Source organism: Musca domestica, unplaced genomic scaffold (assembly GCF_030504385.1).
Source record: "Musca domestica strain aabys unplaced genomic scaffold, Musca_domestica.polishedcontigs.V.1.1 9, whole genome shotgun sequence".
In the NCBI taxonomy this organism is placed as follows: domain Eukaryota; kingdom Metazoa; phylum Arthropoda; class Insecta; order Diptera; family Muscidae; genus Musca; species Musca domestica.
The window spans coordinates 9801526-9820281 of NW_026712435.1; the positions used below are offsets into that span (position 1 = coordinate 9801526).

General features: G+C 37.0%; 1 protein-coding gene across 6 annotated transcripts in view; it reads left to right on the top strand.

The window, feature by feature from the left end:
* The window catches only part of LOC101900516 (methylcytosine dioxygenase TET), a 294319-nt gene that overhangs the window by 91768 nt on the left and 183795 nt on the right, over window positions 1-18756 (top strand). For all 6 annotated transcript variants that reach the window (XM_059131678.1, XM_011296883.3, XM_059131680.1 and 3 more), the window contains one exon: window positions 10091-10189. In XM_059131678.1, coding sequence (XP_058987661.1) covers window positions 10091-10189 — 99 coding nt within the window. The remainder of the gene's footprint in view (window positions 1-10090; window positions 10190-18756) is intronic.

Consider the following 18756-nt stretch of genomic DNA (forward strand, 5'->3'; position numbering starts at 1 on the left):
GCATCAGTCCAGGTATGGGAGTTCTGGCCCTGTACTTTGTTCCTAATAAGTAGCACCACAGACTAGACAAATCTAGGACAGGACACTGTACATGCGATTTTTATAGGACTCTCTCATAATGCAATTTTATCCAGGAAGTTCACTTTTCAGCCCAGCAAATAGTTGGAAACCATATCAGTCGAATAGCTCATTACACGGTAATGTAAACTAACCATTTTTTGCATTACCATTAAAATGAGAAACAATGAGATATTTCTAAAAAATACAATACAAAATAAATATTTGCATTCATTATTAAGTTACCATGGTGCCATGGTACCAGCGACTCACAGTTTTGCCAGGTCTTTGTGAGGTTGAGTAAAAAAAGAGTCATCGTCTAAAGCTAAGGACAGTTGGTAAAATTAGTAGGTGTCGACAAAGAAAGAAAAATTATAAGATTGATAAATATCGGTTCAGATGTGGATATAGCTCCTATACAAAGGTTTCTTAGATTTTGCTATAAATCATACAATTTGTATGGGTTCCCGGCTAGCTGGAGCTTTATTAAGGTTGTGGCAAAAATCGGTTGAGTTTTGGATATATCCCCTATATATTTCTTTCTCCCATCTAACTATAACTCGCAAAGTTGTGGTCTGATCTCTTATCGGATTATATGTTTCCAGGTTTTTTTATAAAATGCGGCCAGTCTGTAAAAATCGGTTTCAATATATCGATCTAATATCAATTTGTATTAAAACATTCTATAATCTGTCCTCTTTAAAGCTTTAAAAATACAGTATGCACACCTTAATTAAGCAACAACGTATTTTCTCAAAAAAGAGCAACAACAACAACAGCACACTGCTAACCCTTATCACAAACTCATTCCGGACCATTAACAAACAATCAAAATATGCTACCGTTTGCACGCAATTTGCATTGCCAAATGCGTTCCGTTTGCTCCGTTTGCTCCGTTCGTTGTCTCGCTCGAGATCTACTCTGCGTATTTATTTCTCGGATGGTAATGGCTTTTGCGTTTGTTATGATTTTTCTGCTCCCCATGGAAGACGAAGAAAATATCACAATGTATATCAGCGGCAAGTGGGTATCTCTAACCCCCATCGTTTTCTGCAGAACAAACTTTACACTTTTGTTAAATATCCCAAACAACAGTGATGATGACGACAACGACGACGAGCACAACGGCAAATGCGAGGCAAAATGAAAAATGTGTCATAAAAATATTTAGGTATACCAAGTGTGTGTGTGTGTGTGTGTATGTATCATCAGTACATAACCCGAAAGGAAATCGAGCCAAGGCGAGGCGGCATTCAGCCATCCATCCATTCGTCGTCTCTTCGGCTTCGTGTTTGGTGCAGAGTTTTGCGTGCTGCGTAGCACACACACAAATTGTTGCTGATGATGTTGTGCTTTTGTTTTACGTTACGTTTAGGTTCTTCATTAGTACGTTTTGGGTTAACCTAGGTCAGGTCTGTGCCGTACCAATTTCTCACTGGAAGTTTACTTGGTTTTGGTTGAAGAAGAAAAGGGTACACAGCAACCAGGGCAAATGATGTGGCTGCTGATGGTGACGATGACGGACGACGCTGAGGACACGAACGACATAACATAACGATAGCATTGACTGCAGGACTGTGGTTTTGGCTTATGAAGCCACCGGTCATGCTAGGACCAAACAGAGTTGTTGTTATTGTTGCTTGCTTGTTGGCTTTTATGGCTAATGAATCAAAGGGAAAATAAAGCCAAAAAGGGGTTCATTTGCTTGCTCTTCTTGTTGTAATTTACACTTTCTTGGCCCTGGGCTATTCGTTGACTTGTCTTCCCTTTCGTGTATTTCTGTTTGTTATCCTTTTTTCTTTGGTTCTCTTTGCTCAAATATTGGCCATTGTTGTCCTATAAAAATAAGTGTTGATTTTGGTTTGTCGTTGCATTTGTGGTTACACGTTTTTGCTTCTGTTCTGTTGTTTCATTCGAACGGTTTTGGTGTTATTTCGGCCTGTCATTTCGATGTGCCATATTCCGTTTCCATCCATCAATTGACACAATTATCTCAACAATGACATGATGCTAAAGAGCCCAAAGCAACAGGGCAAAAAAAGTGGCTACATTTTCACTCCAATTGAAATTAATGATGAGTTGGGGCAGTAAGTTGACAGCTGCCTTAAGATATTAATAAGAGTGCCATTTTGGGGCAGCCAGACAGTTCGAATGACATGTTTTAATATGATGATAATTATGTTTTGCGACAAAGAGAGAGATAGAGATTGAGAGAGAGGGAGAGATCACGATAATCAATTTTATTCGCTGAAATGAAATACATTGTCAATCAGGTCACCAGGGTGATAATATGTGCAGGTTCTCTACCGATATTGTTAGTCTTTTAGTACTACAACGGAAAAGTTGTAAAAGTGCCCTAAAAATCAACATATCATCCGATCACAGGCTGGCAATCATACAACTACTGTTTAAACTTCCGAATTGATGAAAAGTAGCATGGTAAAAGAATATAGGTAGTCGCATCGACACAGCTGCTGGGACAATGAACTGTCAAACCAATTTTGAATGAAATTGTATTCAAATTCGTTAAAATTCTTGAAAAATGCCTACCATAAAAAAACTTTGATTATGTATTTCGATTCAAAGGGATTCTTCTCTTATAGCTATAGCTTGTTAGTATTTATAGATTTCATATTCTTTAACAATATTTTTAATTTTATGAATCATTTATTTATTTTTTTTTTTTTTTTTTTTTTTTTTTTTTTTTTTTAATTGGCGAACTTAATTTCTATTTCAATCTTCTCTAACATTGTACCCTATTTCCATAAATCTAAATTAAACAAAAATATCCTGAACGTTACTCTATCAACAATTTCTGAGAATGTATATTTTGCCGCCATAATTTTCGATTGCCTTGCTTGCAAAGACGCAAAACCCAAATTCCCTAACCCACCCACCCGAAGCAACAACCTACACAACGATCCATTAACTCAACCTCATTCGCTTATCCGGCCAGACTGTGCCATAGCTGTTGGCCCAGTTACAAAGGACTACAAAGAGAATGTGCTAGACACAGTTTTGTTTGCCGTCTCCTCCGCAATACAAATGCACACGAACACACACACACACATTGTCGGCTGTCGAGTTCAAAAAAAAAAAGGAGTGGAGGGGGCGGACTACAGTAATATAGAATTTCTACAAATAATTTTTGTTGCTGTTGTTGTTGCTGCTGTTACTTTGACTAAAATGGTTATGTTTGTAGGACAATGTCAATGTCCTTACCGCACACACACACACACACAAACAGTCGCATAGACTCAAATACTCATGGCAATGTGTGCAAAAGTTCCAATTTGTGTGTGTGTGTATGTGTGAGCCTATATTTTGGTGCATAGATGTGTGCGTGCTTTGAGTGTCTGGCTTTCTGTCTGACAGTCGGCTGGTTCGGTTACTAAAACTTCCTAGAGCCTGTTTATATCCTTATTTCTCATTCATTCGGTTCATTCATGAACGTCGTTGTCGGCTTTGTCTACAATGTCTCTCTTTGTTGGAGTGTGTGTGTGTGTGTGTTTGGGGTGGATGGGGCTGGTGGGTGTGCGTACCCCCCACACTCATACATGTGTTTACAATATTTTTGGAGTGTTGTTGTTACTTTCTGTCTGTGTGATGCCTGAATTGCCTGTCTGCCTGCCTGCCCGCCTGTTGTTGTGTCTTTGTGGAGAAGATGGGTGGTTGGCTGGCCGTGTTTTCATGTTTGATGGTCTGAGAAATAGGTTCCATGTCTGCCACAACTTTGAGCAGTGTGGTGCGTACGAACGAACGAATTGAGTGTATGAGTGAAAATTATTGTGTGCGTGTATTTGGAATCGCCTCAAAGTGGGTGTTATTATGACGTTTAATGTTGTGTGCTGCTGTTGTTGTTGTTGTTGATGTTGATGATGACTTTGAACTTGATACCTAAACTTTGAGGCGGAAGCAAAATTACATAAATAAGTCGTTAAGAGATTTGAGAATACAAGGACATTCGTCCTACACCACATTGCCAGATATTTGGGTTAATAAAAGTTCATTGCGCCCATTAAGACAGGAAGAAACAGACAAACACGCACAGACACACACAGTCGGGCAGACACTTACAAATCCAATATTTGATATGACAGACATAGGAAAATGAGATTTGGTGATGGGAACTCCCTCAAAAGAGATTTGGGGGGTTTGTTTATAATTAATGTGTTTGATGTATGCCTGACCTTGAGGGAACCCCTTTTTTGGTTGGGGCATAGCGTGGGGGGATATAGCTTTAAAAATAAATGTATACCGTGGAAATTTAAATTACTTTCATTTTTGATGGGATTTGTTAACTTTAAAGCACTTGAAAGGGTTTGTAGCATTAAAAATGAAATAAAATTGCCTATTTTGAAATTTTATACTGAGAAAAAATGTGCGAAGTAATAAATCTTCAAATCAACTAGCATAAGTAAATGGATTGGAGAACAATTTTATTTCTGCTTTACAGACAACGTTATAAAACTTCTGAGGGAAAATAACGCCAACTTGCTGTGCAAAAGGGCCGAGTAGGCTCTGAAACTTACATACAACGGGGCTAGACCGAGAGGTTTTAACGTAAACCCGCCAGAATAGAGATATGTCTTTTCGTTAGGAAAACAAAATTGAGGCACTTCGATTAACTAGTCTTCCTGAACAAGACAATCAGCCTTTCCAATGATGTTAAATATTTGGGTCTTATTTTAGATAGGAAACTTAATGGGAGGGACCACATCCAAGAAATAACTAATAAAGCTCACAGATGCGGCCAAAGTGCAAAAGGTTATTAGGCTTAAAATGGGCTTTCAGTCCGAAGATGACAAAAGCGTAATCAGACCTATTCTAACGTACACATCAATAGTCCGGTGGACAGCAGGATAAATGTAATTCCAAATATTACAGAATTCCAAAATATTACAGAAAGTCCAATGAATGTGCTGCTTAAGAATTTGCGGGGCAATGAGGATCCATTAGAGCTTTAGGGACAATTTTAATAGATATTCAGATCAGTTATGATGCGGCCATAAGGCTCAAGGCAACGGAAGAGTGGATAAATAAAGACCACCTGACATACCATTAAACATTTTTACCAGTAACAACGGATGAGTCAACGGAAAACATTGAGACCAGACACTAGTGGATCGACGGATTCCTATCACAAATGCCTACAAGAAATTGTTGTTACAGAGATGGCTCAGTGAGCGGGTCTGGGACTTTTTATTGAAGATCCATATACCGTAATCTCTTTTTGCTTCCCCAATCATAATCCAATCCTTCTAGCGGAGGTGCGGATGATTGCAGAGTGTCTGAACTGGCTTAATGCCAACACGAGACCGGCTACCGTAAACGTCCTATTGGATAGTAAGATCGCAATAAAAGCTATAACATCCAAGACAGTTAATTCCAAAATTGTGTGGAATGTATAAATTTAATCAGCAACTATTCTCAACACGGCTCAATAAGCATTATATGGGTACCAGGTCATGCGGGGATCAGAGGTAACGAGATAGCGAACTCTCTCGCCGAAAAGAACTCTCACATATCCCTATGGAACAACGAAGACCTAGTGAAACCACAAATATATAATGGGGTAAGAAAGAGGTCTGTGGGGTAACAGGCATCCATGCGGATCACCTGGGCCTGGATGCTCATTTGTACAGGATAGCATGTCCAGATAACAGCATATGAAGGACATGAGGGGAAGATGATAAAACTTTGGAGAATTTTCTCTGCCAAAGCCCAGCGTTTGCAAATATGAGATCCCAATTCTTAGGGAACGACTCCATACCAGACCTAAATCAGATCATGGTAAATCAAATAAAAAAGCTAATGAATTATGTTAAGGCAACTTAATTCCTTGATATAAACTGTAAACTGTCCGTCTTCTTTCAATAACTTTAGTCAAGAGCACACATGGCCATGTGGCGATTTTTTAGCCCCTCTTTTCAACCTAACCTAACTTACTATGAATTCGTGATAGCGAAACGAGCAATTATAAAGCAATTTCTTTATTTCATCATCTCTAACTTCGCGTTATAAAAAACTAAATCTTTTGCTATTTTTGCAACTTTAAATTGGCTGAAATATTGATTTTTAAGGATTGTCATAAAATTTGTTTCTCCTCCTCCTACCTTCAGAGCAAAGTAGTTCCCTTAAAAAAGGGTTCAGCAATGCGTTGTTGTTAAAATTTTGCTTTTGAAGACCTCCGCACAAGTATTAGATATCAAATGGCTAAATTCAATAATATTTTAAATACAGAAATAAAATGTCATCATATTTTTTTTTTTTTGTACTCGGTTCATTTAAACAGTTGCTCGAAAATTGTAATAATTTTAAAAATTTCTAATTTCCCACAATGACATCTCAATATTTATGGATGCTTCGGGGTAATTCATACTCAAATCCCATTCGGTAGGATTTATTGTAATTTCCCCATATGTTTAAGTATTTCGACTCTCTCCAAAAACATCAATAAATGACAATTTTAAGTAGCTCAAGTACTTCCTGGAAATTAAATCTAAGGCAAACTATACATACACATGTATTTGAAGCGTCGGCAAAACATCTGCTTTAAATGAAAATTCAAATCATCATTGAACATAGTCTGAGACTGAATTGAATATTGTAATTTGAAACTTTGAGGAAACACTTAGAACATAAAAATGTCACTTGAACTCCTCAAAAAAAAAAAAAAAACGCCACTCGTGTATATTTATGAGCACACGAAAGGAGACAAGTGAAGACACCCAAAATGTGACAATGTTGTGTTGTGTTCCTCCCCAATTGGAAACATTTGCCCATCTTCTCGGGCGTAGACATATGTGTGCGAGAGGGCTTAACACTGAACAGGGTTTCAAAAATGCATATTTCATGAAAACTGAAACGACAACGCCTATGCACGGTCGTCCCTCTTCGATTTAAAGTGATTAAGTCTTTGGAAACACATTCAGCCATATGCAGTCGCTGTTGCTGTTGCGTGGTCCAAATTTAGATCAGTTCCAGGCAAACACGAGATGACATTTAAAGTCATTTCAGCGTTACGAAAAATCTACAACAGCCGTCTTAAAGACATCAGCCGCATTTTTTTTTTAGTTTCATTTTAAAATTTAAAAATAAATGCATTAAGTTGGAATACGCACATGGATGCAAGTCGCACATAACGGCATTGTTGCTGCATTTTTATATCTCTCGCTCTCTCACTCTGCATCTCCATGTGCATCGTTGGGGTTCTAGAAATATGCACATGTTTGGGTTGTTCCTGTTTTGTGTTCCATTTTTACAATACTTCCTCCCCCATGGGCAAATGGCGTTGCTTCATTTCCATGCTCGCCGTGGAAATGTCATTTAAATGTTGCTGGCTCTTCTTCTTCTTCGTTTCCAAGGCTTGCCATGATTATTTCAAGATTTTAGCCTATTTTTAAATTGTTTTGCGCAATGGCTGCTAGGAATCTTAAAGATTTCATATGTCAAAGGCGACATGTGCTCAGACAATTAAAATGACAGGGCGAAAGAGAAACTCATCTCTTTTGTAGATGAAAATGTGAAAAATAAATAATTCGATAGGGACGCATGCTCACAAAACATGGAAAACATTTTTTTTTTTTTTTTTTAAGAAATCCTTTTTGTATTTTCCAAAAGAGAAATACACATTGTAATAGAAAACAAATCTCTAAATTCTTAATTTTCATTGTTCCAAAATTCCATTGCCAAATTCAAGGTGTATTTTATGTAAACGCCAGAATACACATGATGTTAGAGTCATATGTAAAGTGACTTTTTCGACAAGTTTGTAGCATACTTCTAGACGCTCGCTCACGAAATTTTAATATAAAATGAAACGTTTCATAGCATATGGTAAATTAATATAAATATACTAAAAGTATGGCATAAATAAATTGCAAATGTATTTTAAGTAATGCATAGTATATAGATTATATAGCGTAGCGTTACTTTGAGTTTAAAAATTGTTGATAGTTCCCTAAAGTATGCTATAAAAATTAAAAATGTGAATGCTCGCTTTACATATAACTCGAACACAATGTCCAATCTGTCCTTACAGGTATATGACAATTTAATAATATTTTTTTCAAATTTATTAGGTTCCTCCTTTGAAATTTCCAAGTTTTATACTTAGCTTTGTAAATAGCTCTAAAACGAGCCATAAAAATTTTAGAAATATAAATCGTATCAGATTTACGCCTCCTAAATACAAACGATTAAATGCCAATTTCTAAATCTTTCTACATAATTCGGTGAAATATTTCCGAATTATTATAGAATAGTTTAATATTAAAACAAGTAAAAAATAGCTAACTTTTAATATCCTCCATCATTTTGAAGGAACTTGAAAATTTTCAAAAAAAAAAAAAAAACCTTTTGGCATAGGCTGTTGTACCCATTACGAACTTTAATTACAAAATTTGAAACAATTCAGGCAAATAATAGAGCTAGAATCATCAAAATATCGAATATGGGGATATATCGACCTATACGGGGGGTATACGAAGGCGTTAACCAACATACGCGATTTTTTGTTAAAGGTTGTAGTAACCATTACGAACTTTAAATAGAAAATTTGAAACAATTCTGGTAAAAAAATGTAGTTAATATCATCAATACTGAGAGGTACCGGTATATTTTTGTCATACATTGTAGTACCCAAATATCGGGAGGTATACTTATATGGGGCTGTATCACGAACATAAAATACGAAATTTGAAATAATTCCGGTAAAAATATCGCTGAAATCATCAGAGTACTGAATAGTAGGATCCACTGTTGTATGGGGGCTATATGAAAACGTGGACCTACATGGCCCATTTACGAACTTAACCTGCCAACTGGCAAAATACACATGTGTGCATTTTTTTTTAATTCGTTTTAAAGATAGCGTGATTACAACAAACAGACACACTGACAAACCGACATCGCTAAATCGACTTAAGTCTGACATGAGTATTTCGAGGAGTTACAAACGTACAGTATGGAGAGGGTTGCAGCACTGTTATTATTAATAGATTTATTGATATTCAATTTCTGGTGAAATGGTTAATTTGCTAAATGGTTTAACAATGAGAGCATTTATGCTGATTTATGTATTATACTTCGGATCGAAAGGCTTTTGAATTGTATGTGCTCAAAAAATTTAGTCATTAAAAGCTGCACGAGACGTATATTTAAAATTCCTCATTTTGAAGTAAAATATTGCAAAAAAAAATATTTATTTTGAATTAACAATTTTGAATAACTCATCCAGTGAAATTTTTGTTTACACCCTATCAAAGTATTGACAACTCAGGAAGTAATTCTCTTTTGATTTTTCAAGCCAATTTTATGTTATATGCCTTTCAAGAAAAGACAATAAAAGAGAATATTGTCCATGTAGAACTTTTTATATCTCCTCTTACATCGCCTGGCAAAACAAAACCCTTTCTCCAAGACAAAATCCTTAAAAAACTATGCCTGACCTTATTGTGAATTGCTATATATTTCCAATTTTTGGTTTTCGACATTGCTAGTGTTTTACTCAACTTCACCACTGAAGTTTGCAATTAGCTTCACGAACAAATACTCTTTATTCACCTTTAGTTCTCCACAATTTGAAGTTGGCAATGTCGTGATAAATTCAACTCTAGTAGAGCCTTAAACCTCATCGAAGATGAGCGCCATCTAGCAGCGGATAGTTGAAAATAATTTCTCTCCTTCATGAGTACTGTATTACCGTCTTCAAGTGAGGTGAAAATATAACCCGTGTTATCGACATGTTCCCATTCTTTGCGAATAAAAATTGTTTGAATGTTGATTCAAAAATTTAAATCGCTGTGGTATTATTTTCATATGTCATAACTGGAAAAAACTCAAAGGAACAGAAAGGAACAACTCAACGGGAATATATGATAACAAAATAATAAAAATACTCTACCTATACTCCGAAATTTCGTAAATATTAGTTATATTCGAATTTTATTTTTTATTAATTGATTTTATTATTAATTAGTTATAATTTTTAATAAATAAAATATTAAACAAAAATTTTTGTTCATTTTAGATTGTTTATGGACCTGATGGCCAACCCGTGCGTCCTGAGTTAAAACGTGGCCGCGGCAAAGGAAAGACTCCAGCTGGAAGTGCAACACCAACGACAGGGGTAAGTTTATTAGAGTTGTTTAAAAATTGAGTTTGACGAGGGGATATCTTGTCAAACACAATTTATAAATGTGTAAAAATCGCCACAGTGTAAATAGCTGCAATAAACATAGATATCACAAAGTGCGGTACACCTAGAATTAAAAGCACCCATGTTAGAGAATAAGAGCTTAAATTTTTTGATTTAACATCACCTTACTTCATTTATTACAAAGGCAAAGACAAACCAAAGCATTCAGTAAGAAAAGTTGGAAAGGACCCTGAAACCCCCCCTTGTCAGGGTTTCAACCTTTAGATGGGTTATTTCAAACCTATATAAACTATTTCCCTACGAGAACATGTTGAAATAAATAAGTTGCCTAAATATAAAAATTCAACCCCTTTCTGGTGAAGATGACGGCCAGGCCTACCCGCTATATATCGCCTATCGAGACGTTGACCGATGTTGAAAATTGTTCGCAAGTAGAATTTTCACTCCACGAGAATCCAAGATATGAGTACAGCATTGAACATGTTCGGCAGGGAGGATTTGTAATCTGCGAGAGAAGAAATATAACCTATTGAAAGCCCAGGCTGATTCTGTTGAATTCCCTATGTGAGGTTATATCAAATAATCCTCGACATAATTCTAGTTTCTTTGCAAAATTTGCAAACGTTCCAAAAAGAAAAATTGCCATCTATCTTGATTTTAACATGAGTCGGCTTAATAGGGTTTCAGAATTTTTTTTCAAAAAAACTGCAAATGGAAATACAAGATTTAATATACACCCACTAAAAACCTATGGAGAAACTCAAACGAGGATAAGGCTACGTTTACATCCAATCGCGTTAACATCATAATTAGTATATAATGGTCTTCCTAAGTTTCATGCTTAATAATATTTATTGAGGTCACCTACATTCCAAGCCAATTTTAGAAGATAGACTAATGAATATATAAAGAACAGAATGTTGTTTTTTTCGCTCAGCACTCCTTTGCACTGTCAACACTCGTATCCGAAATTGCCGTATTTTTTGATGTCGTCATATAGAGTACACCTACATTTAATTATAGAATAGGACATAGACAACATCTGCTGATTTGATTTTTTTTATGATAAGCGGAGAGAGCATTCCGTTATCTGAATATTCATAGGTCTATTGTTCCAGTCTTAAATTGTCACAACAAGGTAGAAATGGTACAAATAAAATAAGTTACGGAAACGTCTATAGGCATTGTTAACACAAGTACTACCTTCAATAAACCATCTACAATAATAATCGATACCATTGTAATAACTTTCCTTTAACTTTTTTCAGCCACACTCAGGGTGTTCTAAACGCGTGAAGAATTTACCCTTACACCTACCTCGCAACCTTGACGCCTCTGAAACCCACAGATTTCCAAAACTTTTCTTCATAGTCTATAAATATTTTCATTAATGATCTTCCAAGAAGAAAATAGGATATTTTCATTTTCGTATTTATCGTTGAAAACAAAGGTCTTCCACCTTTTGGTGCGACAAACCAACTTTAATGGGATTAAATCTCCTAAACATTGTTGACAGTGTCATTAACTTTTAGTTGTTGCCTTGACAATGAATTTCCATGAAAATATAACAAAACTGAACCGAACAAAAAAAAAAACGTAGGAAAAATATTGCATAATAATTTTTCCCTCATAAAAGCCATCCAGCCTGTCAGCCAACCAGTCAGTCAGTCAGTCAGTCAGTCATTCACTCTATTCGTGATTCATTGATTTGTTTTGTTGCCACATTCTATTGTTGTTGGGTTCATTGGTGTAGTCGGCTTTTCTTTGTTTGTGGCCCAGACTGTTGGCTGGCTGGTTGGCTGACTGGCGCATTGTGTTGACGGAAAGTGAAAAAATACAAATCGCCGCTTTTATGCCTTCATCGCATTGCGTTCGCAAGAATTAACATCGAATCTGTCTGGCAAATGTCTAACGTCGAACATCTAACGTAACTTCTGTCTGGTGTGTCACAAATTCATCAACGTCATCAAAACATACGACGCCGGCCATAAAGGAAAGAACAGCAACAAAAAAAACGAAACATGCTAGACATGATACTTAGCAAAAACAGTCAACACTGACACAAGACTTTGTCTGTGCCTTACCTACGGCTGGCTCTCAGAGAGCTTAGAACGGCATGAATGGTGGTTTCTTTGTTGTTGTTGTTAAATACTTACAAAATTGATATTAATGACAGTCAAGTTCTATGATAAATGATACTATCAATAGCTGAAAAGAAAGAAAAACAAACTTTTTGGCTTAAACGATAAGCAGAGGATACGTCTATTTGTATTTCAGACGTTTCGACACTTTTAGGTTATTAGGGGAAGGAAGGGCAAAATGTCAAATCATTAAATAAACAATCAACAATTTTAGTGTTATCCATCCGAAAAAGTGATTATGATTATATAATAGTTTAATACAATTGTTTTATTGTCTTTAATTAATCTAGAGGTTTGTTTACATTTTAGAGTTTTACCGATATAAACGATATTATTGATCCACTTGATCTACTTGACATATTATGTCGCTTATTTACTCAAAGAGTGTCCTATCTAAAAATTTCACTTCCCGAATAAAAAAAAAATTATTGCACAAAAAGTAATATAACTACATAGACAATTACAGCCTGTTTTTGTAGAAAAAAAGTATTCGTTTAAATTTGTTTTTTTTTTTTATTAACAATTTTGAAAGCTGTCGTCCATTTCCCGGAAAGTTTTGATGTCAGTGTCCATAACCATTATTTGGTTGTTTTTTTATATCCTCCACCATAGTATGAAGGGTATATTAAGATTGTCATTCCGTTTGTAACACCTCGAAATATACATGTATATATAAAGAATATACAAAATATATATCCTTGATCAGCATAAAATTCTATATCGATTTAGCGATATCCGTCCGTCTGTGCAAATGTATATTATGTCTTCAGGACGTTTGGTATTGAAAATAGGCCATGTAGGCCCACGTTTTGGTATAGCCCCCATATAATGGTACCTCCCGATATTCGTTATTTTGGTGATGTAAGCAACACTATTCACCGGAAATGTTTCAAATTTGGTATTTGAAGTCCGAAATGGATACTACAGCATAAGACAGAAAATTGTTCGTGCAGGTCCTCGTTTTGGTATAGCCTCCATATGGTGCCTCCCTATTTTCGGTATTTTGGTGATTTAAGCGACACTATTCACGGGAAATATTTCAAATTTGGTAATTGAAGTTCGTAATGGATATTACGGCCTATGACAGAAAATTGTCTATGCAGGTTCACGTCTTTTTATGATTTTAGCCACATAATTCATCGGAATTGTTTTAAATTTGGTATTTGAAGTTCGTAGCGGATACTGATGATAGAAAATTGTCTGTTCAGGTCCACGTCTTCGCATAGTCCCATATAACGGTACCTCCCGATATTCGGTATTTTGCAACATTATTCACCAATTTTATTTTCCAGTTTTGAATATTGTAATTTGAATTTGAATATTGTAATGGCTTATGACAAAAGTTGCCTATGCTGGTCCACGTCGTCGTATAGACCCTAATATAACGGCTACAATCGGTATTTTTAAGATTTTAACAGATTTTATTTTTTTGAAAATTGCCAAATTCGTTCCAAATGATGGAGGGTATTCAAAGTTCGGCCCGACCGAACTTACAGCTTTTTTATTTGTTTTATTTAATTTCTTTAAAAGTTGTGCTGCTTATGGCAAAAATTTATCAAAAAAAAAAAAAAAAAATGAAAAATGTCAAGAAAACATTTTAAGAATATGGTCGTGGAAGATGTACCAACAAAAACAGTTCATATGTAAATTTCTCATTGTACACATACAGTAGGTTCGGTTGTTTACTTTCCCAGCAACTCATAGCGCGAGAGTACATAAAAGGCTTTTTTTAAAAGGCATAAGTCATAGGCGTAGAGGAACAATGGAGTTTTAGGTTGACTTAGTTCGATTTCGGCCATAAACTTGTGTTATTTTCCGAAGAAGCCAGATGATGACTTAAGCCAGTCAGAAAAACGTTTTATGCTCTCTCACCTTTACTCAGTAAGAAGTTATTGAGAAAAATACGATTTTTTGTCCACTGACATTTGTGAGATAACAGCTGATTTACCGATTTCAATCAATATTTTCATGCAGCTTTTTTGTTTTTACTTTTTATTACAAACAAGAAAACATCATCATCTAAGCTTAGGTGCCTTTTTTTCTTAATAAATCTAGCATAAGAGCTTAATGAGAACTACTACACTATACTAAGTACGGAAACGTAATGCATAACACAGTAAATTTTCCCAAAACCAAAATGCAATTTTCACACAAAGAATAGAACAGAAAGTTCAGTTTTAAGTCAATAATTAAACCAGTAAAGAAAGTCTTAAAGTCGGGCTGGGCCGACTTTATGATACCCTACACCACTTTGCTAATTTTGTAGAGCTCCACATAACCATTATAAGATTTTATGGGAGAATTTGATCATACACGCTATGATTATAATTGTAATTTAAAGTTCAAAGGACTAAATATGCCGAAACATTTGTATCTTTTAAATTCGGAATTGTATTGTCCATTTGGTGCACAATTAATTTGAAATCGGATAAAGATATATATGGGAGCTATATCCAAATCTGAACCGATCTCGATAAAATTTGGCAAAGATATTTCTGAGCTGTATTTGATATATTTCCCTGAATATCGTTGTTACGGAGTGCATGTTACAAATATGACAAATCGGATGAACAGTATATATGGGACCTATAGCTATATCTGAACCGATCTTCACCAAATTTGACATACTAGCTTCTTCTTCTTCTTCAATTCGGTCTTAAGTGCCAAATTCCATCCCATTTGGACAAATATTAGACGTTTGGTGCACAATAAATGGTAAATCGGACGAAGTTATATATGGGAGCTATATCCAAATCTGAACCGATCTCGATAAAATTTAGCAAATGTATTTCTGAGCTGTATTTGATATATTTCCCCAAATATTGTTGTCGCAGAGTGCATATTACGGCGGCGGTGGACAAAAATAACAAATCGGATGAACAATATATATGGGAGCTATAGCTATATCTCAACCGATTTCGATCAAACTTGGCATACATATTTCAGTCCTAATTTGGGTGTATATGTAAAATTCCATACAATTCGGGCTGATATTACACGTTTGGTGCACAATAATAGGCAAATCGGACGAAGATATATATGGGAGCTATATCTAAATTTTGACCGATTATCTCCAATTTCAATAGGGTTCGTCCTTGGGCCAAACAAAAGATCTGTGCAAAATTTCATCTGGATCGGGCAATAAATGCGACCTGTACTTTGTTTACAAAAATACATGGACAGACGGACAGACGGACGGACGGACAGACGGACGGACGGACAGACGGACGGACGGACAGACGGACGGACGGACATGCATAAATCGACTCAGAATGTGATTCTATGCAGATCATCAAAAGGAACTATGGGTCTAACTCGTTTCCTTCTGCCTGTTACAAACAAATGCACAAAGACATAATACCCTGACCACCTTGTGGTGTAGGGTATAAAAAAGGTTTTGGGTAACAACACTCTTTGAGCAACGAGCAATTTATATTTAATAAATAATCAATCATGTATCTCTTTCCACAAAAAAAGATAATCTTTTCTTGTCTTACCACATTTAACTATTCAAAAAGGTGGTATTTAATGACTATATTTAAGGTAAAATCTGTTGACATTTAATGTTTTAATAATGGCCTTAGGCTTCAATGCCTATGGAACCGAGACAGAGACAGACGGACAAACATGCATGGCAAGCCCTCCTAGAAATTTGTCACAGCACATAACAATCCATTCAAACGGAATGATGACAACAAATCTACATCAGGCTAACTAGTGACGACAATGTTAATATGTTTCAGTCAGCAACAACAACAATAACAAAAACAACAACATTCAAATACTTTTTGTATCTTCCAAACGTAAACTAAGACAACAAAATACAGGCCATTAAAAATGACTTAAATGACCACAGACCGTTCGAGGTGACAGCCGGCCGGCAGCGTTAAAACAAAACCATGAAACGTAACAGTTAAGCCAGACGAAGTGGCGCCAAAACAAAAAAAAACGACAGCGGCAGGCGATTTTTGATTGTGAATTAGCCGGTAACCCATACAAAGCAGCAGTAGCACATTCGACGGACACAACCACAGACACCCAATCGCACGACAAGACATACGACGGACGGCCTTAAAACGCAAAACGTCACATACTCACGGTTGTGAGTAGTGAGAAGTCTACGTGGTGGCGTCAGACATGCCCCGGCATATCTGTCGGCTGTAGTTTTCCGAAGTTGTGGAGCAAACGTAAAAATGGCATTTACACGAAATACTGTAGCAACAGCAGCAGCACTTGTTCACAGCGCCCGGATAAGTCCGACAGATTGCCGGGTCGGCTGCCGGCCTGCCTGTCTTTATGTTTATATCAATGTCTGATGTTGTTGTATTCATTTGCCGGAGTACGATGTTGGATGTTGTTAGTTAGCCTGGAACTCACTACCGCAACGCAATGATTGGGGGAATTTCTTGGCGTGCGTACTCTCTCGTCGGCCTGATTGTTCGGTGCGATGAGATATAAATTGTTTTGTTTGTCAGATATTATAACGTCACCAGACTCTGAACATTCCCCAGCGGCATTTAGCCCATGTTCGTGTTAATATTACAGATCAAAATAAATGAATAAAAAAAAGACGTTCAAGACATTGTGGTTTCGTCGCGAACCGTGTGAGAGGGGCGTGTAATAAAGACAGTCAAGACAGCTGCCGCTAAAAAATGCGGTTAAAATTCGTTGTGTGTTCGTCATTGCTGGCTGTTTTGATATGATAGCTCTTCACACGAATTACCTTAAATATTGTACCAAGATATTTCATATAAAGACAATTCGTAATTTTCCCAAAATTTTTAGACCACCCCCTTTCTTTCCTTGCCTCATATCGTCATTACACGCAATGCAAAAAAGTCAACGTGAAAAGACAGCAAATGTTTTATTCTTTGACTATTGGGTCTTTAGTCTTGCTTGGGAGCAGACATCGCAGACATCTTTGGACTCATCATCATTACCGGCATTGCGTTGCTCGCCTGCCGGTCGTTGTCGGTGTCAATAGTCATGCGCCAAAACAATGTTCGTTCCAATGAGAACCGGCACATGTGCGATGCAATGGATGGTTGGTTGGTTGGTACGATTCCAGGCTACTTTCACAAGTAGTCAAAAGCGCCAGCAATCCAAGCTACCATCAACGGCTCTTGTTAAGCTAATCCATAATGTCTGACATGAGTTAGTGGTGGCCACTTACACCTCGTTCGAACATACACACGCACACACACACACACAATGTTCATATAGCAACCGCACATTTGTCTCGTGCTGCTGTTGTTGTGCCATAGACTGCATTGGCACGTATTTTTTCCCACTCGCCCATCACCACACGATGATGACATTGTGAGCTTACCGTCTTTAGTTTTTGTTTCTTCGCTGAGCTCAAGCTGGATTCATATGGGTTGGCCGGCCATATATTAGTTGCATTAAGTAGCAACAATTGCTTGACTCACGTACCAACAGCAGCAGAAACGGCAGCAACGGGCATTTAAACATCCATCCATCCAACCGTGGGTATGGCGGCCAAAGGTTTGTCAGTTGCTTCTGTTTTACCTTGGCGTGATTCTTCTGCCCAAAGAGTCATTCTTTGTTGTGACGCAAAATGCAAAGTATGCGTGTGTCCGTCTGAGTGTTTCTGGCATAAGGGTCCTATGTGTCGTTGGGCTGTGCGACATTTTTTTGCGATTGCGAACGAGTACACATGCCCACAGCTAGCAGCCAGCAGCTACCTACCGAAGAAAGCGAAAAACAAAACCATAAAGACCGCCACTGTCATCACCATGTCCGGGATTCCCAACAGCGTTAATGTGAAAACATGGCTGCTGTTGGTGTCTGGAACTGGTGCTCCTGGTAGCAACGAAGATAGCAGTCAGTGGCACGTGATATGTTGCTTTAATAAGGCGAGATTACAATATAAGGCACATAAACCGTTTTGTGTCTCCGTACCCCTCCTCCCTCCACCCTTCTCTCTCTGGTATTAGCTTTCATCATGTGCCGGTTGTAGACAAGCGGTCTACTTATTACACAAAAGGTAATGACGACAAACGACATCCTCAAACGGAGGCTATGTTCTGTGTGCAGGAAAAACAAAATCAACTTGTCTGCTAAGTGTTTTGATCCAGACAGACGCCATATGCCGCATGCCTCCAACTCCAACCATTGAATCTGGTCGCCACTGACGACGATAATGATGAGATGGGAACTTTGGCAAACATAGTCGTACTTCCTTTGAGTTTCATTCACAAAGAACTTTTTTTTTGCTGCTCGAGCTTGGCGGTTAGGGAAGCTATTACCACCGATAGTAGTTGATGTTGCTGCTGGTGTTGGTGTTCAGTTCCTCTTTTGTAGCCGGCTGCCATTGACTTTGACCTGTTGTGTCGTTGTGCTTTCACTGCTCCACCACTACTAACATGACATTGG